Source organism: Otolemur garnettii, unplaced genomic scaffold (genome assembly GCF_000181295.1).
Source record: "Otolemur garnettii isolate 467f Iridium unplaced genomic scaffold, OtoGar3 scaffold00090, whole genome shotgun sequence".
Taxonomy (NCBI): domain Eukaryota; kingdom Metazoa; phylum Chordata; class Mammalia; order Primates; family Galagidae; genus Otolemur; species Otolemur garnettii.
In genome coordinates, this window is record NW_003852485.1 from 3,600,558 (window position 1) to 3,626,004 (window position 25,447).

The 25,447-nt window shown below is 38.5% G+C and overlaps 1 protein-coding gene across 1 annotated transcript in view; it reads right to left on the bottom strand.

The window, feature by feature from the left end:
• Positions 1 to 25,447, bottom strand: part of GRB14 (growth factor receptor bound protein 14) — a 110,562-nt gene that overhangs the window by 10,035 nt on the left and 75,080 nt on the right. Inside the window, exons 4-9 of the mRNA XM_012808449.1 lie at positions 14,749 to 14,870; positions 12,452 to 12,526; positions 9,289 to 9,426; positions 4,516 to 4,626; positions 4,225 to 4,320; positions 3,338 to 3,399 (exon numbers count right to left, since the gene is read on the bottom strand). Coding sequence (XP_012663903.1) covers positions 3,338 to 3,399; positions 4,225 to 4,320; positions 4,516 to 4,626; positions 9,289 to 9,426; positions 12,452 to 12,526; positions 14,749 to 14,870 — 604 coding nt within the window. The remainder of the gene's footprint in view (positions 1 to 3,337; positions 3,400 to 4,224; positions 4,321 to 4,515; positions 4,627 to 9,288; positions 9,427 to 12,451; positions 12,527 to 14,748; positions 14,871 to 25,447) is intronic.

The following is a 25,447-nucleotide window of genomic DNA, read 5'->3' on the forward strand; positions in this document are numbered from 1 at the left end:
CCCTGCCTCATGATAAGAAAGCTCCCTGAGAAGGGTGCCTGTGCTTTCTGGTACAGAGATTCTGAAAACCTTACATACATCCTAAGCAACACTATAAAATTTTCTATAACTCTCTAATAACCGACTGATGAATTACCTTATCTCTTTGGTAAAGCCATAAACATGACCTTGTATTAAAGATTCTTGACACTGTATTATACTTGTATCAATACTCTTATGTTTAAATTTTGCTTCAAATTCAGGGAAACCGAAGTCATAGTGAATCGAGGCGATTTCAAATAAAGGGTTTTAAAATACAATGTAAATGGTAAGAGCTAAGAACTGCAGCGTCCTCACTTTCAGGAGACAAAAACCACACAGATGGAGGTGGCAGGCCATAAGTGAAAACCAGGTCTGGAGTATAATTAGACTATTAGTTTGAGAAACACGAAGAATGCCATGATCAAACTTGTCTAAGACGCGTCCCCCTCTGAAGCTGCCACCTTTGGTCTAAGCCGGATTGTGGAAGAAAAAAAGAAAGGACAGAAAAGAGAGAAAGAAAGAGAAAGCAACGGGATAAACACCTTTCCTTTTCCTTTTTAGCTATACTCTATAATTCTCTCCATTTTGTAGAACTATAATGAACTTAAAAGTTAGGTCCTTAAAAAAAATGTGAGGTCCTACATAAAAGAGATGAACTAGATACCATGGAATCAGATCTTACCTGTAGGATAAATTCCACTGAAACCTTCCAAAAGAGCTGTGCCTCTACTAAATATGATTTCCTTAAAAGCAATTCCAGCAAAATGGATGTAACGGTAATTAGGCAAAAAATCAGAGGGCGTCTATGAGTCACTGTTTTCAAGATTTTGCATTTAACATGAATACAAACCCACAGTCATTTAAAATTCTCTGTGTTGACTTCTTTATCCAATTATTTCCCAACTTCTAAACCTTATTTTTGTAATTTAAGGCATGATGGACATTAATGGTACTTAATGAAATCTATTTAAAATCAACTCTAAGCCTACTCTAAAAAGAAGGCAGAGGAGCTCAATTCCTCGTCAAGTTCATTTTGGAAAATATAAAATAACCTCAAACCAACACTTTCACAAGGAACATGCTGCTTGGCCGACTTTTATTTATCTGCATGAAAAGCCTGCTACCTCCTGTTTTCTTCAAAGATGTATTGTCTGTGGTACTGCAGTGTTTAAATAGTTGCCTCTGTGCTATGAGAGATCTTCAGTAGGCATTTAACTCTGGTCAAGGGTAGGGTCATCTCAACATTTCCCTGCCCTCTGGAAGGGTGGATAAGGCACCAAAAAATATTACAGAAGACCAAGCAGAGGTATAGTTGAAGGGAAGGGAGAGAGACAGCATGTAACTGGAACACTGAGCAAATCTCCCATTTTCGAAAGCTCTTATTTTCTGTAATTCCATATGTAACTAGAATTTCTCCAAAGACTGAGAAATCAATGGGTGAACCCATATTATCTGTTCATATATAAAGAGTTTATATATGTCTATGAAAAGGAACAGGAAATAAGAATAAAACAAGTGGCCAGATTCTTGGTGGGAGGCTGGTATCTCGTCAGTAACCTGCCATGAGAGTAAGAAAGCACCTCCGGGCCAGTCAGCGTTGACATCTCCCTGGTCGTCTCTACCAAGTACAATGATAAACTCTGCGAACAAGACAGAAGGCAACTGAGGGAGACAGACAGAGGTGTCAGAGAAACTTCTAATGCCAAGGAGACCGGCTGCGGCAGACAGGAGAATCAAGGTGCCCACTGACAACACGCTGCCAGGGGAAGTCTACAGGCCCCTCTAACTAGAATGTCACAAATGTACCTGTACCATGAGACCTGGCCAAGCACTGGCTTCCCGTGATCTGGATACTGAAAAGTATAAAACGGATCAGAGCATTTTGGGTTTTCCCACTGCCTCCAGGATAAAGGCACTCATTGACACCTCTCTCCCTCTCTGGTCTCATCTGAAAAGTCTGCTATTGTTGAAATGAACAAGGAACACAACATGGTAGCAGCGGGTGGGATAATGGTCCCCCAAAGATGTTCACTTCGTAATCTGGAAACAGTGAGTACGGGAGGCTACAAGGCAAAAGGGAATAAGGTAGCTAATCAGCTGACTCTGAGGCTCCTGGATTATCTAGGTGGGCCCAGTGTAAATCTCCCTCAATGGGCAAATGGATAAACAAATCATTTATCCAACACGAACATATGTACCATGGAATATCATATAGCCATACAGAAGAAGGAAAGGCTGATGTAAGCTACTATACATATAAGTGGACCAGGAAACAACGCTAAGGAAAAGTCAGGTACAAAAGGTCACATCCGCATATTGTCTAACTCCATTTATATGAAATATTAAGAATAGGTAAATTCAGAGAGAGAATGCAGATGGTGTTACCTGAGCCTAAGAGTTTAATGGGTACAGAACTTCCTTTTGAAGTAATGAAAATATTTTGTAACCAGATGGAGGGGGTGGGTGTATAATATTTTGAATTCACTAAATACTACTAAATTGTTCACATCAAAAATACTTTGGTTAGTCTTGGTGCCTGTAGCACAGTGGTTATGGCACCAGCCATATACACCAAAGGTGGCAGGTTCAAACCTAGCCTCGGCCAGCTAAACAACTGCAACCAAGAAAATAGCTGGGCATTGTGGCAGGTGCCTATAGTCCCAGCTACTTGGGAGGCTCAGGCAAGAGAATCACTTAAGCCCAAGAGTTGAGGTGTGAGCTGTGACGCCACAGCACTCTACTGAGGAAGACATAGTGAGACTCTGTCTCAAAAAAAAAAAAAAGTTTGGTTAATTTTTGTGAATTTGACCTCAACTTAAAAAAATTTAAAAATACAAAATAAAACTTTCTTCTAAGTTTAGTAGGACTATTCTGGTTATGATTATTCTGCCCTTCTCTACCCTGAGCTTTCGTTTAACCCAGATGCTAGTAAAAGGTTAACAGATTACAGAAGAGGTAAAAATGTCAACGCCAAAGGAAAAATAGTCGACCTGAAAAATACACAAGCTGCAAATCAATTAAAAAGGTTACTGCATTCCTTTCTTCAGGCTAAATGAAACCAGAGAACCCAAAGACTTCACAAGGCCCCAGTTGTTCTGATTTTCATTTCTAAATATATCATAAAGATAGTTTTAGTACATATATTGTTAATAACCTGAATCTGCCTATGGTAATACATGCACCATTATATAGTACACAAAATTTGTATATTGGCAAATTATGTTAGCGCCCAGGCATGAATTATAAAGAGTAGTTTGGAAAATATTGAAGTTTCCATTTTAAACCGAAACTTTAGCAGCAATGATAAATTATGTACTTGGTTGACTTCTGCAGCAATGATCCTGACTGAAGTGAACAGGCACGTTCCTTGCATTGTATCTGTTCAACAACAAGGACAAAATGTGCAATTTCTTTCACTCATAGTGATTACCAAAGCAGTATCTTCAAAAAGGAATGGTTGAGGAGGGAGCAAGATGGCGGCCCAAAAAGGAAGGGTTGATAATTGTTATAATTATAAATTTAGAGTTGTGTTAAATTTATTGGCATACAGGGTTTGAAATAAATATGTGGGTTTTTTTATAGATTCTGGAATAAATCAGTTCTGCTTATCTCTTTCCTACATGCATCTACCTTTAGAATATCCTTACTTATTTCAAAACGCTCACCACCCAATCATGCTTACGGCAGTTACAATTTCTACTTAACAAAGAGTAGTGTTTTAAATATGTATTTATAGTAAACTGCGTAGAGTAATTTAAGTCATGTTTATAAAACTAGAAAGCAATTTATAAAACACTTAAATGGAACATAAAACAGGTATCTAGCTGGACACATTTTAAAACACACGTTTCGCTAGCTTGCTGGCAACATTTTAAAAAGGCAGACAAAGTCATGTATAGCAGACACTTCATTCAAGTGTCCTGGCTATGTATATAACACTCTTACCAAAAAAAATCAGATCGTTTCTAGAAATGGAATACTTCCTTTATGCACTGAAGATAAAATTGATCAGGTTGTTCCACTCTGCAAATGTTTATCTCTGAGATTTTAAAAACAACACACACGTTTGGTGGTGCTTATTTTTCTTCGTTCTCATATAGCCAGAGATTCATAGGGAGTCTTCACAGTTTGAAAGGTAGATATTTTCAAACTTTTATGGTACTCACAGCATTTAATAGAAATTCATGCCTCTGGCGAGATTACCTTAAGCAATCTAATCGCAGTCACCCAGCACGTCCTACTCTGCTCTTCTTCTGCACAGAGCACTTTCAGGTCTCGGGACCTCCCCGCTCTGTTAGGCTAGAAGGCCACAGCACATTGTTTATCGTTAATGCATATCTTGAAGGTAACACCTGTTGAAATAAAAGTCACTAAAATTCTCCTATAGATGTATAAGAGAAAGCTGTTTCTTTTTCAGAGAAATTAGAAGAAACTCAAGCTTACCTAAAAGACTGAGGCTTGCTTTATTCATCTATCAAAATATTAAGCCTGTACCTTAAAGCAGAATCCATAGTTAGTCGGCGCTCCATGTTTTTTTTTGCCTGCCAGAGACACATAAATATCACTATTGCCAAATTCGCTGAAGAACTGCAAATGTCGGGGTTCCTGAAAAAAAAATATGTATGTTGTTGACTGTTCAAATGGGTAGATGTGTTTGTGCTCTTTTTATATTTCCGTTCTATTACATAATTTATGCTTTGGGCAAAAAAATTATTCCAAGGAGAATTTCGGCGTGATATTACGAATCTGAAGGAAAGAAAGACTAAGTCACCATAGCCTTAGATAACCAGCACCTGGACGTAATCTTAACTCATTTGGGAAGTGTCAGTTTGTTTATAATTTAACTTCCAATAATATAAATGTATAAACTCCTATTTTAAACTTCCTAGTTTTTTAATCAGCATTTCCAGGACTCTGCGAGAGAGAAAAGGTAGCACAGAAAGGCTTTCGGAAATGTTTTCTTCATCCACGTTTCAAATAATGATAGTTTGACAAAGGGAGGAAGGTTAATTTGAGCTGTAGCAGGTAGAGCAGAAAAAAGGAGAAAGGGGCGATGATTTCCACTTCCTTCAGACGCAGGCTCATCCCTCCCATTCCTGCACTGCGGACACACCGCAGGAAGCAGCAGACAGGCTGCAGGACTCTCGCTTTACAGACAGAAGGAAGCCTGTCCAGATAGTCCCAGGGAAATTAGCTGGCAGTGGAATGGTTCTGATTTTCAAGGCCAAGTGGAACCATGAACAGCTATTTCTTCTCTGGGAAATCCAAGAGATTTAGAGCTGGTCACGGGAAATCGCTGGGTCGTTTTATTCTGTGTTAGGTTAATAACTTGAAGAAGTGCTTAATTCTGAGGTTGAATGTCTAATCAAAACTGACCAAAATGCGTTTACTCCCTACAACCTCACCGCTTCCTAGTACTGCGGTCTCAGACCAGCAGCATCTGCACCATCCGGGAGCTTGTTAGAAGTGCAGAGTCGCAGGGCCCGTCACAGACCCACAGAATCCGTATCTGCTCTTTAACAAGATCCCAGGTGATCTGGATGCAAACATCTGAGAAACCGTGATCTTTAAAAAAGCCACATGAAAACCCCCAAAAGACCCCACAGAACTTTTGGCAAAATGAACAACCCCATTCAAATCCAAAATCATTCCATTGTCATTTGCTGGTAAGCTGTTCCGTCTCTGATGACAGGTAAAGTAAGAGTTTCCCTATATCTCACTATCCTTAAATCTTAGAATCTGCCGAGTAACTGTAGTTCCTAACTCCACTGGAGGATAAAGCAGAAAAGAAAATAGTTTTAAGAGACGCAACCTTGGACAAGGGAGAAGAACGGAGAAAGGTACCCTTATTGCCATAGCTTTTAAAACCATATTTCTTGATAGAAACTAAGTTACTAGTCAATATGTCTGATTTCTATGAAGACGGAATAAAAGCCTCCCTGTCCGCTGATGCTGTAGAAGGCAATGTAGCTAAGTCATTCCAGGGTGAGTGCCAGGCAGCTTGGGAAACAACACGAGAAGGAAGTAAAAAGCATGAAGACCTTTTCCTCCTGATGGAGATTTGATTTTTGTTCCTAAGATGTAGCAAGGCTTATGGGCACTGTAAGAATACAAGGCTGAATAAAAGGCACGATTAGCAGAATCTAAGCGTGTGCATGTGTATAAAAAAGGGAGACGGAGAGGAGGGTCCGTAGAGGTTTCCCGGTAAATACAGTCCCTGACCACATCTCCGAGGCATGCAGCAGTGGTTAGCTAACTCCCATGCAGCCTTTATGTCTTTCCATCTTTAGAAAGTAAAACCATTCTAGACTTCCTCGGAGAAAAGGGCAGGAAATGATGTCCTTGTCAGGTAGAAATGCCGTATTAGACATCAGATAATCTATACAATTTGTATCAAGGTCATAATCATTAAGGGTATCTCAATTTTTTCTCAGGGGGGAACTTAAAATCATCTTTGTGTATAGACTGTGGATCGTGAACTCATCAGGCACAGGCTAGAGAAGAGGAACATTATGTGTTCATGAATAGCAAAGTCACACACCATGTTTAAGAGAACTACCATATGGCCTAGAATACAGGTCTGATGCTTACGATTTTGCCAAGCCAAAGCAAAGACCATGGCAAGGATGAGCGCATAGATAGAAGGAAAATGGCTGTTTTGTTGGGTAATGGGTGTGAGAGAAAGGAAATGAAGGATGAAGTAAAAAATATAACATAACGGGCAGTGGATTTTAGTAAGACAGTGTTGAAAAAAGAATTTAGGAGTGAAGAACACAGTAACATAACTTCCAGTGAAGAATCACTGGAACGAGATAAACATGATTTACTAGATTTAGAAGCCATTTTTCTCTAACATTGAAAGTTAAAAGATGTTTGAGCACACATTTGTTTAAAAAACACTTCATATGTTACTTCCTACATGAGGAGCTCTAGCAGAAGAGTAACGTCATTAAAGTGGTTCAGAAGGAGTCTCAAACCTTAATAGTACAAATGGGTTCATAGTCATTGTAACATTATTGATGACAAAAACGTGAAAACTAGCTTACATACTGAAGAAAGAGGAGTCAAATCCATGGGCATGACAATACTAGTAGCCAAATAATAAATACTTAAAAATAAAAGATTTCTGTAAGGGGATGCCTCACTAAGTTAGTGGAGCTCCATTCCATGAAGCATTATACTGCCTGAAAATACACACATATAAGCAACAAAGAAAAACTGTATATGAGAGAAAAGAGGACGTTACACACAAACATTTGGGGGGAAGATAGGGAAGGGTCAAGTATCATTTCTTGGCAATTCCCAGTCTCCTGTTAGGATCACCCAGTATCTGGTCTCCATCATCAGCTGCATTCTGGGCATTTCCATCTGACTGCTTGATCCTGAATACAACATATCTAGAACTGAGATCATTATTTGGCTTCTAAGAAAATAACCTTCCAGCAAACCTCTAATTTGGGGGGTTTTAAATAATCATTTTCTATGTATTTTCTATTACCTTTCTCTAAGAACATTTTTAATTGTTCTGTCTTTTCTCATATGAATGAGTCACCAAAACCTGGCCCTCTGCCATTTAATCTTGCAGCCATTCCTCTCTTCTCTCCTCTACTGTTCATTGTAGGTTGACCCATCACTCTACTGGGATTACCAAAATGATCATCTAATAAGCGCTTGTGCCACTAATCAAGGTCTCTCCCTCCTTCCCTTCCTCACTTTCTTTCTCTTCCTCTCCCTTTGTCTCTCCCTCTTTCTTCCCTCTCTTTCCCCCACATTTTCTCTCTGCCTCCCTTGCTCTCTTCCCCTCAATCTCTTTTTCTTTCTCTCTTTGGTATTTTAAGCTCCCTGTGGCCACGCTAATCTTAAGACACTCTTTGGATCATTTCACTCCCTTGTTCAAAATTTGTCAATGTTGTAGGCTGAATGGAATCTGCCCCAAAGATATGTACAAGCACTACCCTGGGCACCTTGAATATAACCTTATTCAGAAAAAGGGTCACTGCAGATATAATTTAGGATCTCAAGATGATATTATCCCAGATTATCCAGGTGAGCCTTTAACCCAATGAAGAGTGTCCTTCTAAGAGACACACAGAGAGAAAGAAGAAAGACTACGTGAAGACAAAGGCAAAGGTTCAAGTTAGTCAAACCAAGGGACACCTGTAGCCATGACTACTCAGAAGAGGAATCCTACTGAAAACTTAAAAGATGAAATAATGAAAATGGGAAAGAAACAAATCAATAATGGGTGAACATTTGTAGTATAAAAGAAAAATATGAGTTTACAGACGGAATGTGTGTGCTGACATTCACGCAAAAGCAAACAGACTGTATTTCAACACACCCAGAAATATGGCAGGGAAATTGCTGCACACTAATGATGATAAGAAGATTTGAAAAATAACTAGAGAGAAATGACAGTTACCCATAAAGAAGCAACAGCATTATCATTGACAATAGACGCTCAAAATAGAATAACAGTAACCTCCTAAAAACTCACAAAAGTATTTTTATTTGAGAGGTATCAATGCATTGCATAACATGATAACACGTTTAAACTGCAAACTATGGCCTAATGAATAGACTAGACACAGAGAAACAAAGCCTGCGTAGTGCTGCAGCCTGGAATACACAGTATATTCTAAACTATATGGATGTGCATATGGACATGTGTGTATGTAGAACTAGGTAACCGTGTGCACAGGTGTGTGTGTATATACACACATGTATATACACATATATATGTGCACACAGATGAACACATCCATTCATTCCTGATCAAAACGTCATAACTTCCTCTAGGAATTTATAATCTAAAGAAAGAGACGAAATAAACACACAAAATTCATGAAGAGCAATAATGGACTCAGCTGAGTGCTGCTAACTATTCTGTTGATGTTGATCAACAGAAGCTCAAAAGTAGGCAAGATCAGTCTTATGACCTGAGGTAAAACGAAAAGGTAGAAATGACACCAGGCCTCAAAATCTGCAGCCTGAGATGAAGAAAGAAGAGTAAATTCCTGGTAGGGAAAAGTAAGTAATATGTGTGGTACAGAGACAAGAGCATGCAGAGTCCATCAAGTATGTATGTTCAAACTAGTGTGCAATAAGGCTGAATAGTTAGTGTTTCAACAGATTACGGCGTATGTTTAGTATCCGAAAGAAGACCAGCACTCGACAGCATGTAAGGAAGTCATAACTACACCCCCGTAAAGCACGTTTTAACTTGCAGCTAATGTATCATACATTATCACTGACGCTTCAATTTACCTTTGATGTCCCTTTAGTAGAAAAATATAATCCAGATCTTCTTAGAAGGAAGTAAATTTTTTTCCAAGACTTCTTTCCCTGTTCTTTTGCGTGTAAGAAGCCATGAATTTCAGGATATGTGCTTGAGCTCAGAAACATCTAGAAGAATTAGATACTCTCACACCATTATTGAATCAATGATATTGAAGCTTTATGCTAATTATATTAAGATTTCAAACATACACGTGTAAAATCAAACAGCATCAACACCACTTATGTACCATTACAGAAATTATAATATATGTACAACGGAAAATAAATCAGTCTTTAAATAATCTGTGATAGGTTAAACATAAAAATATGTTCACAAAATATATAGTCTAAGTGACCAATACTTAACCAAATGCCAAAATTATAAGCCATTTGACTGTCTATTCTAAAAACTGGGCATCATCTATAGAGTTAAGTCCTAACATATTTCCATCCTTTTCCACGGTTCCCTGAGATTACAGGTTTAACATCAACTTCCTTATGGTATCCAGGTTAAGTAGGACTGAAATCCCGACTTCAGTTGTGAAGTTGGAAGCTGAGCCAAGTTCACCTTGGTGTGCGTAAAGCAAACAATCCCTTCTTTGTCATCATCTGTGGTTCTCAGTTGTGGGTGGGTATGGTAGGTCATGTTTTCCAGCAGCTTCCATCCCACATGCTTTGCTGCAATGTTATCTTGCCCCTGAACTGTAAAGAGGTAGAATCTGTTTCTCCACCTTTCTGAATCTAGGCAAGCCTCTCACCGTCTTAACCAATACAACATGTGAAAGTGACACTCGGCCAGTTCTAGGTGTAGTCCTTAACTAGCCTGGTGCCTTCTGCCACTTTACTCTTTTATTTATTGAATTTATTTTTGAGACAGAATCTCACTTTGTCACTCTCAGTAGAGTGCTGTGGCATCATAACTCAAAGCAACCTCAAACTCTTAGAATCTAGTGATTCCACACTGCCTCAGCCTCCCAAGTAGGTGGGACTACAGGCTCCCGCCTCTGCACCTGGCTATTTTTAGAGATAGCATCTGGCTCTTGCTCAGGCTGGTCTCCAACTCCTGAGGTCAGGCAATCCACCTCCCTTGGCCTCCCAGAATGCTAGGATTACAGGTGTGAGCCACTGAGCCCAGCCCTACCACTTGACTCTTGAAAACCAGTTGTCAAGAAACGTGGCTACCCTGAAACCACAATGGGTAAGGAGCTCAATGCACCTGAAAAAGCCCTGGAGGATGACACACAATGTGGAGAGACAGAGAAAGAGGCAACATCAGTATCAAGGCACAGGGAACAGGGAAAAACACGTCTCAGAAGAGGATCCTGTGTGCCCACCCAATGAGCCAGTGTGCCTCAGAGATGCCCCACGCAGCTAAACTCTTCCCAAATTCCTGCCCAGCAGAACTGCTGGGAAAATGTGAGTGGCCACTTTAAGCCATGAAAATATGGAATAGTTTGTTACACAATAATAATTAACTAAGACAGTGGGCATGTGTTGGTCAAGAAAATGAAAATGAAAGGGATGCTATCAGGGTGGCTGTGCTCTGCATCCTTAATAAGACAGTGGAAAAGCATTAGTGTCTCATTAAAAGAAGAAAACAGAAATCTCTATGAACAAACAAATGGAAAAACCGAAAGTAAGAGAAATTATTCATTAAAACAATGTAACATTTTAAAAGGCTACTAAGGCTGAGAGTAGATATTTATGTTTTTAAATAAATTACGAAAAAATTCTTAATTTAATGAGCCACAGATAATAATTAATTGACATGCAAAACAGGCAAGTAGGTTTTTTAGTTTGAGTGCTTTCCAAGTTATTAAACCAAACCAATTAAATTTTAAAAAGGGAGTCATGGAGGTCACACTAGAAAAAGAAGAAACCTTTTAAAAAGTGGAAACATTGCCTCAGTGGAGAGAAGAGGTCAGCAGCACACACAGGACTATCTGATTCCAAAGCCTATGATTTTTCTTATTTTTATAATTTAACATTAAAGCAATATAACTATGTTACAGGAGGACTCGGGAAAGGAGGTGGGAGAAAACCTCCATCCCACCGCTATGTAGTAGCATGGTGGCGCAGCAGTGAGAGGGCTGAGAGCTGGGGGTCCGGGGGCACAGCTGCCGCTGCCATTTACCCGAATTTTCTGACGGGTGTCTCTGTGAAACCCAGCAGCACAGAAGCAGCTTTAAAAAAAAAAAACTCTTGGGACTAATCATTTTCCCAAAATATTATGAAGCACAGACATGTAATACAACCTATTAAAAAGCCCTCCAAAACTTAATCTATGATTGATATACCTACATAATCTATACAAAGTCATAGCTGTACTGGAAACACTCTAAGTTGTCTTCATTAAAGATCAGAGAATACAGACAGGACTTGGAATGCCTGGGGCTCAGCTCCAACAGCAACCTCTATAAAGGCCTTGCTGAACACTGAGCTATGAAAAACTGTAGTGTTTTTGATATAAAATCTATTACTTTCAGAAATTAAAAAAAATTTAACTAAAACTGTCCATTTACTATAATGGCAATGTCTTAGAAAATAACCATTTCAAGCCACTGACTGTTGAGAAAAATGAGCCCAGTAGACATAAAACTAAGGAGATTTTTTATTAGGTAAATAGTACTCTTAATTCAGCTAAGAACATTTCATAAGTCTATGCAAGGATTTCTATCACAGCTACTCTATGACAAATATTACTGTATGAAAAAGACACATTCTATCTTTCTTCTCCTTTCATTTAATTGGTAATTATTTGATTACAAGTATGATTGAGGGTATTATGAAAGTTAATATTGAGTATCTATTGGTAAAATGAATTATTTTATTGGGAATTTTGATTTTTTTTCAAAATACTGATCTTTTCACACATCACAGAACAAAACTCTACAAGTTTCTTTCAATATACACAATTTTAAGTGTTTAAAATCCTTTGACAATAGGCCAAAACTGAGAGAAAAAATATTATTAGAGAACTGTATTGATTTAGGACACTCTACATCCAATCTTTTTTTTTTTTTTTTAGTTTTACCTCTTGCAAAAGTAATCACTGAAGGCATAATGTTTCAAAATCTGGGTAGATATAAAAAAGGACCTCAAAATTTCCTTTTATTATTCTATTATATATTTTAATGAAAATATACTTTACCTGCAAAATCTGTGTGGGGGATATTTCACCATTTGTTTCAGTTGCAAAAGATACCATGTGCTCTGGAAAAAAATACTGACAAGAAGATACAAGTTAAATCATTCTAAAACCCCTGCAAGAAAAGGTTCAGTCATGCCCAACATAGTAATCTAAACCAAAAGCTCTTTAACCAAGTGTGTCTAAAATTCACCCAAAGGGCTTTTGAAAATGCTAGTCTGTGGCTTCTATTGACAGGTATCTTAATGAGAACATCTGGAGTTGGGTCTGGAGATTAGCAAACATTCCCAGATGATGGGGAAGCAGTAAGATGCCCAATCTGAAGTTATCAAATACTGCCTTCGAGAAGGCAATGTACCTGCTCCCACGTCTCTTCCCCGTCCTGCAACCACTCTGCTAGGTACTAGGGGGCTATGGGCCCTCACTGTACAAAGCTGAGGGGCTCACAGATGTAAGGAGGTTATGAAATGCCCAAGGTCATAGCCCACAACATAAAAAACTGTGATGAAGAGCTAAAAGTCCAGTTCTTTCCACCTACTGTTTTAGTGTTTTTTCCGAAATGGGGTTTTGCTCTGTGACCTAGTCTGCAGTACAAAGGCTCACTGCAACGTCGAACTCCCGGACCCACGCCAACCTCCCACCTCAGCTCATGAGGAGCTGGGACGATAGGACTACAGGTGTATGCCACCAGGCCTGGCTTATTATTATTTTTTAAGTAGAAACAGGGTCTCACTATGTTGCCTAGGCTGGAATTCCTTACCTCAGCTTTCTAAAGTGCCAGGATTTCAGGTGTTAGCCAGCGCACCTGGCCTCAGCTACTGTTTCCCCAAGCTTTGTAATCAACAAATTTACCACAGGCAGTTGTTTACAATACTAATTCCCCCAAGTCTTATTTCTGGAGTTCCTGATTCAGTAGGTCTGGGTGGGTCCTGTGTTGTCTGTAACCACTTTCCCCTAGATAAACTGTGTGATCAGACACGTTTGGGAAAATACATTCTACTCCATTTTCTCCAGGGCAGGGTTTTCAACAGCAGTTCTACTAACGTTTTGATCTAGTGATTCTGTGCAGTAGGGACGTCCTGTGCCTTGTAGGGTGTTTACCATCATTCCAGCCTCGACTCACTAGCAGGATTCTGAGCTCCCCGGCTAGGACAACCGAAAATGTCTCTGGACATCATCTAATCACCCCTCAACTCCCCAGTTGAGAAGCACAGTTCCAAGTCTACCAAATGAATTTTCAGCCTTGTTCAAATAAAAAATAAGTAAAAACCAAAAACAAGCACTAAATAGTATTTCTTAAATATAACTTTAAAATTCTTGCTTTTAATAAAGATTCACAACAAGATAACACTTTCCCTTCGCATTCTGATTCCATTTAATTTTTATTAGAAGTCTTATTTTCTTTGTCAAAGATCATCCCATTATGTTTCTATTAATAGGTTAAAATAAAAGCGAATGTAAGAGGTCTTTCAGGGTTTGAAAATATTCTATAATAGTGTGTATCATATATTTTTCATAAAGGATCATTTCAATCCAATTATCTAAAACTTAAGTGTAAAAATATGTTACAGCTGCAGAGACGAAAACAATTCACAATAATGAGCCCAGAGGCTGTTCTGACTCCTCTACATCCCTAGTCTTCATTAGAATGTAACATGCATTTATTTTCTTTTAAAGAGAACCATAATGAAAGTAGTATTTACTAGATGATTCACTGGTCTTTATCCCATTTCTACTTGGCTTAGAAATTACTACACTGAAAACAAGTAATTTAGAACAGCAAGATTCACGTCAGTCTTAAATTTCTGGCGGGGTCCCCATACTCCCAATATTCATCACTCTGTTTTTAACTTTAGAAAATCCCTTATTTAAATTTCCTAAATTCTGTGAAAAGTATTAAACTATAACATTTTGAAATCTTCTTGAGAAGCTATAAAAATTCATTTCCTAAATCAAATACATAATTATTTTGCTTTTCTAAAAGGCAGAAAAAGGAAGCAATGGTTCCCCCAGAACTAGCTTTCTTAGTACTTTTAAATGAAATAAGCAAAATTCTTCTCAGTTCAGAGTTTCCCAAAATGGCCAAAAAATTATTTCAACCATGTACCTGAACTTCAATGTAGCATGTTGACTAATCATTGTTAGAAGAAGAAGAAATGTGAGTTCAATTTCAAGGGATGAGAATCTTTACCTACAATTTACCAAACAGGGCTGGATTTTATTGATAGTGACTGTCTTCTTCACATAAAATTTACCTGGTTCATTTATTTTCCAAAACTATTCACAGGGATTTCACTTACCATTGGGTTTTTAAAGAATTCATATTTGGCATAATTTTTTCTAAAGTATAGCTTATTTTCTTCTTCCATCCCCCAGTTGGATAGCACCTCAATCACCAGTTCATGGTCTTCTATCGTTCTTTCTGTAAAGAGGGTTTCAGTGAGTATGTGGACAGATAGCTAAATACATAGACAAACAGACAAATTATAAATATAGACCCATACATATACCACACATAGATACCCATACAAACATACAAAATATATCACGTATCTTTATTCAACACAGCAAATTTCAGCTCGACTATGAAATAGCTTATTGATAAAAATGTATCATCAATATTGAATTAGCAATGTCAATTTTTATACCAGGCTATCAGCTGAAAAGAAAAATTACACGAAATATTACAGTGTACTTTGGCTCATTCTCAATTTCCTTTTATTGCTCTGTAAATTATAAAAAGTTTGATAACAAATCTGCATTAAGTGTACGGGAGCTATTCTTTTTCTCCAACTCATCATGGTGCCAAAATTAAAATATTTGTTTCAAGCTTGAACAATTCACCTCATTAACAGATGAAGAATTTTGACAGGTTCAATGTGCATTTAAGACACATAATCTGGATAGCTGAGAAAAATACATGCTTTGAAAGGAAAATTTTAATGCAAGTAGATAATATTTTTTTTAAGAAACCCAATTCCTTGAGGCACTTCATGCTTTCAAAACTAATATGAAAGAAAATATAGTTTGTATTAACAATGAAGATAATTAGGTAGGGTGGGAAGGCACTTAGTAGAAAAGGCACTTAAATGAAGTAAGAACTAGTAACTTTACAGGGGTGAACATAGCATGCACAATTCCCTTTTTAGTAAGAAACTTCAATGATGTTCATTGCATTACTACTCTACATCATAGTCCCAAACTGAAAATTCCCTATTGACATGAAAATGAATGAATAAATTGTGTGAAAGCACCCAGTGAAATATATACTACAACAACCCACTACAGTATGGAAATTTCGCAAACAGTAAGTCAGACACAAACAGCACATAATGCATGATTGTGTTTACACAAGGTTCCTAACAGGGAAGATTAAGCTATGGGGCTAGAAATGAGGATAATGGGGATACTGAATAAGCGGGGGCAGGAAGGAAATCACTGGGGTGAGCACAACATTCTATTCCTTAATCTAGGGGTTGGTAACTCAGGTACATAAAATATCAGAGAATTCATCAAGCTGTCCATATACATTTCGTACACTTTTAATGGAAGTCATACTTCAATTAAAGGTTGAAGGGGAAAAAGGGACTGTGAAATTACCAATGCAAAGCAGGAAATGGAGAATAACCCAATACGGAATATAAAAATTCTCTGCTTTTTCAGTGTTTCTAGGACCTTTTTGAAAAGTATCTGTGCTTCAGAAATTCAACACTCGGTAGTGATCTGTGACCTACAACACCCGAACCCTTGAGAGTAATGTCATACTTAAATAGAAGCTGATTCATCTGAAAGGGAGTTCTCCTAAGAGTGCTCAATGAATATGGATGAGTTTGAGCTAAGTGGGTATCAACATTCGGGTTCCATTCCTGACTCTGTTAGCTCTTTTTCTATCTCATTGACTAGCTCCCCTAGCTCCTGCTCCCCCCTTTGATTCAAGCCTGGCTTCAACTCTTTTCTTCTCCCTCTCCAAATGAATTCACTCTCCTCTCTTCAACTATCGCATCTGTCAGGTTCCTTGAAGTGAAATGTCTGGCTACCATTGCTCTCCCCCATGCTCCCATTCTAACAGGCTCTCCACCTGAAACACAGTTAATCCAAAGCCAAAGTCAATATAGCAGTTCCTCAGAATATTAAACATGGAAATACTATATGATCCAACAACTCCACTTCTGGTTATCCACCGAAAGGAAGCTAAAGCAGGATTGAGCAGATATTTGTACACCAAAGATGTAGCAGCAGCATCTACAATAGCCAAAAGGTGAAAACATAATGTCCATCAATGGATGGAAAGAGAATCAAATGTGCTTTATACAGTACATACAACAGAATGTTCAGCTTTAAAAAGGACGGAGATTCTGACATGTGCTACAGCAGGGATGAAACTTGAGGACACTACACCAAGTAAAATAAGGCAGACACATAATGGCAAATACCGTACAATCCCACTCATACGAGGCACCTAGAATAGGCAAACTCACAGCAACAGAGAGTAGAATGGTGGTTGCCAAGGGCTGGGGGGAGAGGGGAATAAGGAGTTATTGTTTAATTAGTACAGAGTTTCAGTCTGGAAAAATAAAAATGTTCTAGAGATAGATGGAAGGTCACGATTGGTTATACAACCAGGTGAATCCATATAATGCCATTGAAAGATACATATAAAAACAGTAAAATAGTAAATTTTGTTATGTATATTTTGCCAAAATTTTCTTTAAAAACTCAAAACAAAGTCAATTTCCTTTTTTCCTCTCAATAGCCTTTTTCTTCCTAAATTCTCCTATCTCCATTAATGTTGCCCTCATTTTTTACCACATTCTCTCAAAGAAATGTAGAGTTAAAACTCCACATCATTCTCTACCCTCTCTCCAATATCCTCTACTCCTCTACCCCTGATATCCCCAGTTAGCAGGAGTGTCTCACACATCCAACAACCCCCTCACCAGGCTCCATGGTTACCAACTCAGTTTAGACCTTTTCCTCTTCTTGTACAATCTCTTAACTAATCTCTAAACATCTACTTTCCCATTCTTCCCACTCAACCTGAACACTGGTATAGGAAACCTCCTAAAACGCGTGTATGATGTAAACCTACTTATCTACTTCTGTTTGTTCTGAGATAAATCCATGTAACCTGGCATTCAATAAATATTTATGGAAGATCTACAACATGTCAAGAGCTCAACTTAAGAGTAGAAATTTTGTAGTAGACAAGACAGTGAAGACACAACTGCCTTCACGGAGCTTTCATTCTACTGGGAAGCTGAAGACAATAAATAAAATAGAAATCTTTTTTAAAAAGTGGTGACAAACCCTACAGGGACAAATAAAGCCAGGAAGAGAGAGAACGCAACGAGGACATAGGGGAAAGGAACCTATTTCCAACAGCTTGTCAGGAAGGTGTCCTCAAGAAGGGAAGGTCCATAATGGGCACAATATCAGAGTATATGGCACACCTCCTGGGTGAAGGACACAGCTACAACAGGGACTTTACCTAAATACAAACATTATAACCTGATTGTTTGTACCCTCATATTAATCTGAAATAAAACAAAAGCAACAACAAAAAAGAAGGTAAGATTTGAACCAAGCCCCAAAGGAAAAGAGGACATGACCCCATAACCCAACGAGCTATTTAGAAGAGCAGGAGCAAAGCCCTCAAGGCAGAGAAAGGTCGGTGTGTTTGAAACACAGCAAGGTTAACTTGAGCAAAGCTGAGTGAGCTCTTTACACCAGAAGAAGAGGTTGAAGGAGTGATAGTGATGAGATGAGTGGGTGGGGGAAGTGTTGCCATCCATAGCAAGGACTTAGCTTTTCCCCTCAGTCGAAGAGAAGGCTAAATGTTTTAGACACAGAAATAACACAAACTAACAAGATTTCATGGGCTCACATTCACTGTGGAGTAGGAAACTGATGTTTTTTAAAGACTTAAGGCCTGAAAGTAGAAAGAACATTTGGTAGGCTACTGCAACTAACACCAGGAGAGACGATATGGCTCGAATGAGCATGGGAACAGATAATAGCATTGAATAGCATTGACAACTAGCATTGAATTACCATTTCTTCCTTCAGTTTTATTGATGTATTTAGGTGCTCTGAAGTTGGATGCATATATGTTTACACGTCTTCTGGTGAATTGACCCCATTATCATGGATTAATCTTTGTGATAGTATTTGACTCAAAAAATAAATAAATAAAAAATTTAAATTTAAACTAAAAAACAATGGCAGAAATTGGGTCTATCTTACAGGTAGAGCCAGTAGGATATGCTGGAAAACTGGATATGGAGTGAAAAAGAACATGTTCAAAGCAAGACAACAAGGATCTCAGCCTCACATGTGGAGGGACAATGTCACCATTAATGAGCTAGGAAGACGGTAAGAGAAGCAAGTTGGGGGCAGATCCAGTGACGACTGAGACACCAAGTGGGAATGGGCCTCCCTAACAGCCTTCTGTCCTTTCTTCTGTCTGCTTCCCAACATAAACCCAGCTGGCATTTTCAAGATAATGAAACACAGGGGCACATTATCAAATATAATCTGTGCTGAGCATGCTACCTGTATTCTTTGCAACTGCACTAGGAGAAAATTCCAAGGTGTTTAATCAAGATGCTCACTTGTTTGCTTTGCCAACCTGTGTTTCTATGTACCCATTACCTTCCCCTACCAGTCAAGATCCAACATATGTTCTGCTTTTGTGATATACTATACAGACAGAAAAAATGACAAGGAGGCCTCTTCTGGGTTTTTGAGCTTCAAAGTAGACTTTATCAATCTTTAGCAGTTATACTGCTGAAGGAGAAGCATGCCTAGCCAATCTTCCACTGACTCTTCTATGCATCCAGCCTCTGCCTTCTGGGAAAGGAGGCAGAATTGAGGGGTGAGTAGAAGAAACTGATGAAGGAGGGACTGCCAGAGAGCTAGATAGTGTGGGTCCCCAGGAGCCCCATGTGCTATACTAAACTGGAACCCGTCAGAGTAGTAAGACCCCCTCGTAAATTTAATGGCAGTGTGTGGCCCAACCCAGAGCTCAGCCTTAGGAAACCTTGAACCTCAAGCAGAAGACCTACACCTAGCATGATGAAGAAACAACAGCTGAGCACAGTCTCAAGTCTATGGCATCCCAGTACCAGGCAAGAGAACTGTAGTACCTGGTTCTCAAGGAGGAAGAGAGAAAAGCTAACAGAAGGCCATGAACCCAAGGGGCTTTATGATACAGGTAGTCAGTCTGAAGGAAATAAGATTTTCCAGAAAATGAAAAGATAGTGGGGTAAGAGACAAATACCCCTCATGGGACATAAATCTTCCACCATAGTGCTGGAAGAGTAAAGTTAGGTCTGACCCTTCAACTAAGAACACTTTAAACTTATGTACAACTCACTGTTATAAACTAAGTTGATTATTTACCCCAACAATTGAAAAACAACCCTGACAGCAAGCAAAGAAGGCAGAAGACTTAGAGTAATTCAAGTTACAGAATAAAGGAAGTTATACCTCTGTATGTTATATCTCTACATCTCTGCTGTTTCGCTTTTGTACTTAATTCTTATAATTTCTGTAGTAGGCTGAATAATGGCCCTAAAGATACCAGCTCCTAATCTTTGGAACCTCCTAATGTTACCTTATATGGCAAAGCCTTGGCAGATGTCATTACATGAAAAATACTGAGAAGGGAAGAATATCCTGGACTAACCAGGTGAGTTCTAAATTGAATCACAAGCATCCTTTTAAAAGAGAAGCAGAAGATTAAACAAAGAAGAAAAGCAATATGATCAGGAAGGCAGAGATTCAAGTGGAACAACCACAAGCCAAGGAACTCAGCTGCCAGAAGTAGAAGGGGCAGGGAACAGATTTTCCCGCCAACTCCGGGAAGAAACTCCTGAACCGTGAAAGAATGTATTTCTGTTATATTATTGAATTTGTGATAATTTGTTATGGGAGCCCTAGGAAATTACTATAATACTCTAATGAGCAAGTTATATTTCCATTTTATAGACAGAAACTACAGAAGAGCCAGTATGCCTGGGTTGAATGGTAGCCACAAGTCTGAGCCTAAGTTGATGCTCTTTCTCTGGCACGGGGCTGCCTCAGCCTTTAGGGAAGTCCCCACCCCCACCCCAGGGCCTTCCCTGCCCCACCTCTGCTGGATCTATTTATATACTGCACATTCTTTCTATATCAGCTAAAATTGCTCTCTCACGTTCCTGCAGCTCTCATGTTTCAGCTATCTCGATTTCTTGTGAAATATGTTCAGTAAATATTTGCTAATTAACTGAAAATAAACAACTACACTTTGAGAGTAAGGAAAGAGATAGTAATGGGTAACATTTCAAATTATATCAATCTTAAAACCTTACATCAAAGTAACAAATCATTTGCATTTGGATTGCAGCAAAAAAGGAACTATAACAAAGAAAAGAGTCGAAAAATCAAGCTACACTGGAACAGTTTTGAGAAATGTGTAAAGACTAAAGAACTAGTGTCGTATCTGCGGTTACTAAGAAGTGGGATCTAGCCAGGGATTTTGTTGACTACATGCAAATAAAAGCCAGAATACCAATCTAGGGGGGGAAAAAAAAAAGCACATAAAATATTTGCAGAAAATGTCACAGGACTACAATGCCAAATGTTTTCATAATGCAATTACCAGCATCAAGAAAATATTCTGGTAGTCTTAAGAAAAAAAAAGTCTTTAACAAAACCATCAAAACCTGGAGAGTATGTAAGGAAGCCAAAGATGTATTTTCTATTCCTTCAAAAAAGACTTCTAGTACTGTTCTACTGAAAATTCAGATAACATATGAAGAAAGCAAATAAAAGTCCAGAGGACTGAATGCAGCTACAATTTCTTTTACCTTTTATACCGGCCTGGTTATGGGAGATAAAATTTTCTTATTACAGAATCTGATGTTTTTAATTAATATGACATATTCTCTTTAAATTCAAAAATCACCATCACAATTAGGATACCTTGTCACACAATCCTACTCCACCCACAACCAATCTCATTATGTTAAGGAATTAAGGCTACAATAATCCAGATAACCCTGAGAGGCATAATTGATTATCAGTTAATCACATCTTACAGAATACTAGTATTTCTTTTTTTAATACAGGTATCTAACTAAAAATAGAGTCCAATACACAGAAAGTTCAATTTAAAGACACAAGATGCCCGGATGGAGTACTCGGAAAGGAAAAGAAAAATGCTGAAGGAGAAAGTGAAAAGTTGCTGAACGCCAATTTTCTATTGCCTCGGCCCAACCATAAAACGTCATCACCAAGACCTAAGAAAAGGGGGCCGGGGGAAACCAGTAGATGAGGTGGCCTCCAGTAAACTTTGTTGCTTTTTCTTCTACCAAGCAAATTTTAACCAACTAAATAATCTTACTAAGTAATTTATTATAGATTTTAAAATGCCAAAAGAGACACATTAATACAACTAAGAGCTTCCAACAGCAATACTCAAAATCCAGAAAGAATTCAGATACTTTTTGAGTTACCATTTAAGAAAAGACCCCAGGTAGCTTCCTCGTGATGAATTCATCATCATTATTTCAAAAACCTTATTTTTAAAACTTCATAAATTCCATCAAAAATACTATCATAAAATACATTATTAAAACTCAACAGATACAATTCTATTAAAAGAAAAACTTTCTGACATTATTTTTCAGGCACTGGAAAGTGAATTTCATGTGTTGGTAGAAAAATATGAGGGAAGCCCTCTTAAATTACTTCAAACTAGAAACCAAGAAGGGAGAGAAGAAAAGCTTCAAAAAGAGTGTAAAAAGCTTTTTACAAACAAAACAAAAACCTCAGACTGCTTTAAGTTTAATTTTTACTTCTAACAGATCAGTGAGGTCCTGTAGCAAATAGAAAGAAATATTGCCAAATTATCAATAACACATACGTAATTCTGTTTTTCTAATTTTCAGAAACGTTTTCTTTAAAAAAAGAAAAAGAAGAAAGAAAGAAGTTTCTTCTGAAACTGTTGATTTAACTTCAAAGTCTTTTAAAAAACCACAATCCTCCAAGAATGGAAAGTGCTCACCTGTGACCTTCTGCCTGGATTTCTTCGCTGAATCTACTGAAAGTACAGCGTGGGGCTCAAATAGAAACCCGAGTCCCTACTCTTCTCATCACTTGATAAGAGAAGAAACAAAAGTGGCTTTTACCTCTAATTCTCCCAGAAAACAATTCTTTGTATACCTTTGTTACAGGAAACTCCAGGAGATAAATGGTCCTTGTACTTTCTCTGCACTGGGTAGAAACTACATACATTTTGTCAATCTTATTTTCAGATAAAAATGAACAGCCTCTGACCAAGCAAAACAAAAACTGGAGAGGTAAGAATAAAACAGGGCTCAATTTCTAAAAGGTCCCTTAACCTAAGAATACTACTTAATACCAGCAGGATCCCCCAGAAAATTGCCATTGCCTGATTCAAGTCCCCAAGTTCTGTAATAGGAAAACCGTGACTCTCCAGCTTGATGCCCGTAAAGGCTTTGCAGTTCATGCCTCAGCAAATTGAAATAGTGTTCAATTAACTCAGACCCAACAATTACAACTTATATTCACAGAAAGGTTTATTTTTTCCAAAAATGCTTGCATATATATTAGCTCAGCCTGACTAAGTAAATACCTAAAGAATTGAGAAATGGCTTCCATAAGTTCAAAGTTACCCAAGGCATCCTTTAAGGACTCAGAGTAAATTTCCATCTTGGCATCCATCTTTTGAATTTAGTATAAAAACCTTGCAGTTTACTACAACTTAATTCAAAACACATTTATTAGTTTTAGACTTTGGGTTACAAAGATGTATGTGTTCATTGAGTCCTAGTTCTTATAGATTTATTATCTAATTTTTTAACGATCACTATTAAGACAGTTGTAAAAAATTTTATGGCAATAAAAAAGAGGGGTACTTCACCCAATTTGGGGCTTCAGGGAGATGTCTGAACTAAGTCTTTAAAAATCTCTACAAATTGGGCGGTGCCTGTGGCTCAAAGAAGTAGGGCATATGCTGGAGGTGGCAGGTTCAAACCCAGCCCCCGACCAAAAAAAAAAACTGCAAAAAATCTCTACAAATTAGACCAGGTGCGGTGGCTCTCACCTGTAATTCTAGCACTCTGGGAGGTTGAAGAGGAAGGATCCCCTGACCTCAGGAGTTTGAGATAAGCCTGAGCAAGAACAAGATCCCATCCCTGCTAAAATAGAAAAAGTAACCAAGCTAAACGCCGGTAGTCCCATCTACTCAGAAGGCTGAGGCAGGAGGATCACTTAAGCACAGGAGTTTGAGGTTGCTGTGAGCAGGGCTGATGCCATACCACTGTAGCCTGGGAAAACAGAGTGAGACTCTTTCTCAAAAAAAAAAAAAAATCTTTATAATTGGGTTTATTTCTGTTTTTTCTGACTACTAAAATAATACATTTCCATTAGAGAAAATCTGACAAATAGACAGGTTACAATCCCAATCTATCTTTAAATCTATTGATCAGGCTTAAGCTCTAATCTTTCAGTACATTCCCCTCTTGTCTTTTTCTCTTGGTCTCTCTGAATGAATATATTGTAATAACTAAGTCCCCAGCCCCTAACCCCCAGGACTAGTAAGAAATGCAACAAACCCCACATACTTGAAAAAAGAATTTCTCTTAAGCCTTTTAGCCTCAGCCCCCACAAGGGAGGAGAAGTTAAGTTCTGGGAAGAAGCTTGACGATAAGAAGGGAGGGAGGGAGGAGTGAGGAGACCTGGGTGAAAAAGGCTCAAGTTGGTTTCAGGCCCAGTTGTTCTTGGAAACTTACCCAATACTTGTTTGCATCCTTTATTTGATGAATTGTGAGTTAATGTACCTTAAGTTAGCATGTACCCCCACCCTGAATTGTGTAACCCTTTATGATATACCCCATCTTATGATGACGAAGTAATGTGTTTGTGATGTATCCTGTGACTTATGAATCAATACCCCTCACCTTGCGACCCTGCTCTAACCACTGTGATTGGCTTCTGTATTGCGCTAGCTTGCCTATTATGCAGAATAACAGTATAAAAGGATTTCTCACCCACTATTCGTGGCTGCATGCCCTTTGAGGTATCCAGCCCTCTGCAGGCGTAATAAATTTTATCAATTATTGCATCAAAGTGGGGTCCACCTTTTTGTCTCTGCGGCTCGGTTTCTTTTCAATATATGGATATATTTTTCATAAAAATATGAACTATATGTGTTTATGTACTGCTTTGATTTGATAATCACCACAATCTTAAATTTGCCCACACCAGTCTTCAAAGGCAGATCAAAAACAAGATCAAAAGCTATGTAACATTACATGCTATGGACATATCATAATTGATAACATTCTCCTGATATACTAGTAGGTTTTCCTTTTCTAGTTCATTGATACTGTAAATCATCTGTCTTGAGCAGCCTTACTTCCAAATCTTGTCCACACTGCTTGTATTCCCCTCCACCCCCCCACATAGAGCATCACCTTCCAGGACACAATTTATCACTAACGCACCCAGATCCTCCTGCACCTGCCTTTGATTTTCAGGATCTGCAATTTCCCAAGGCATGTATGAGAATGGGCAGTGCCCGCAAGTGTCCTCATCATCTCGAGGAACTCCAAAGCAGCGGCAGTCATCAGGACGTGGAAGAGGAGCTGCGTCTCTCTGCTCACTCCCCAATGGAAGGGGTGACTCTGCTTCACAGCTGAGTGTGGGATGCCTCCAGCTGCTTTTCTCGCTCCACTAACCCTAGATCGTAGCACGCAGCAGTCAGTCACCTTGGACAGCTGAGGGATTTCATTTTTACTCTGTTTTCATAGGTGCTTTTAAGAAGGGGTTAAGAGTTATACTTTCTTGCCGTTTTTAACTAAAATAACTATTTTAGTTATTTTAAAGATAACTAAAGAAGATGCAAGGCAGTTTAACCAGGTAAAGAGGGGCACGAAAGGCCTTTCTGCAAACCTCACCAGCACAAGCAAGGAACCTGCGTAGGAACCATAG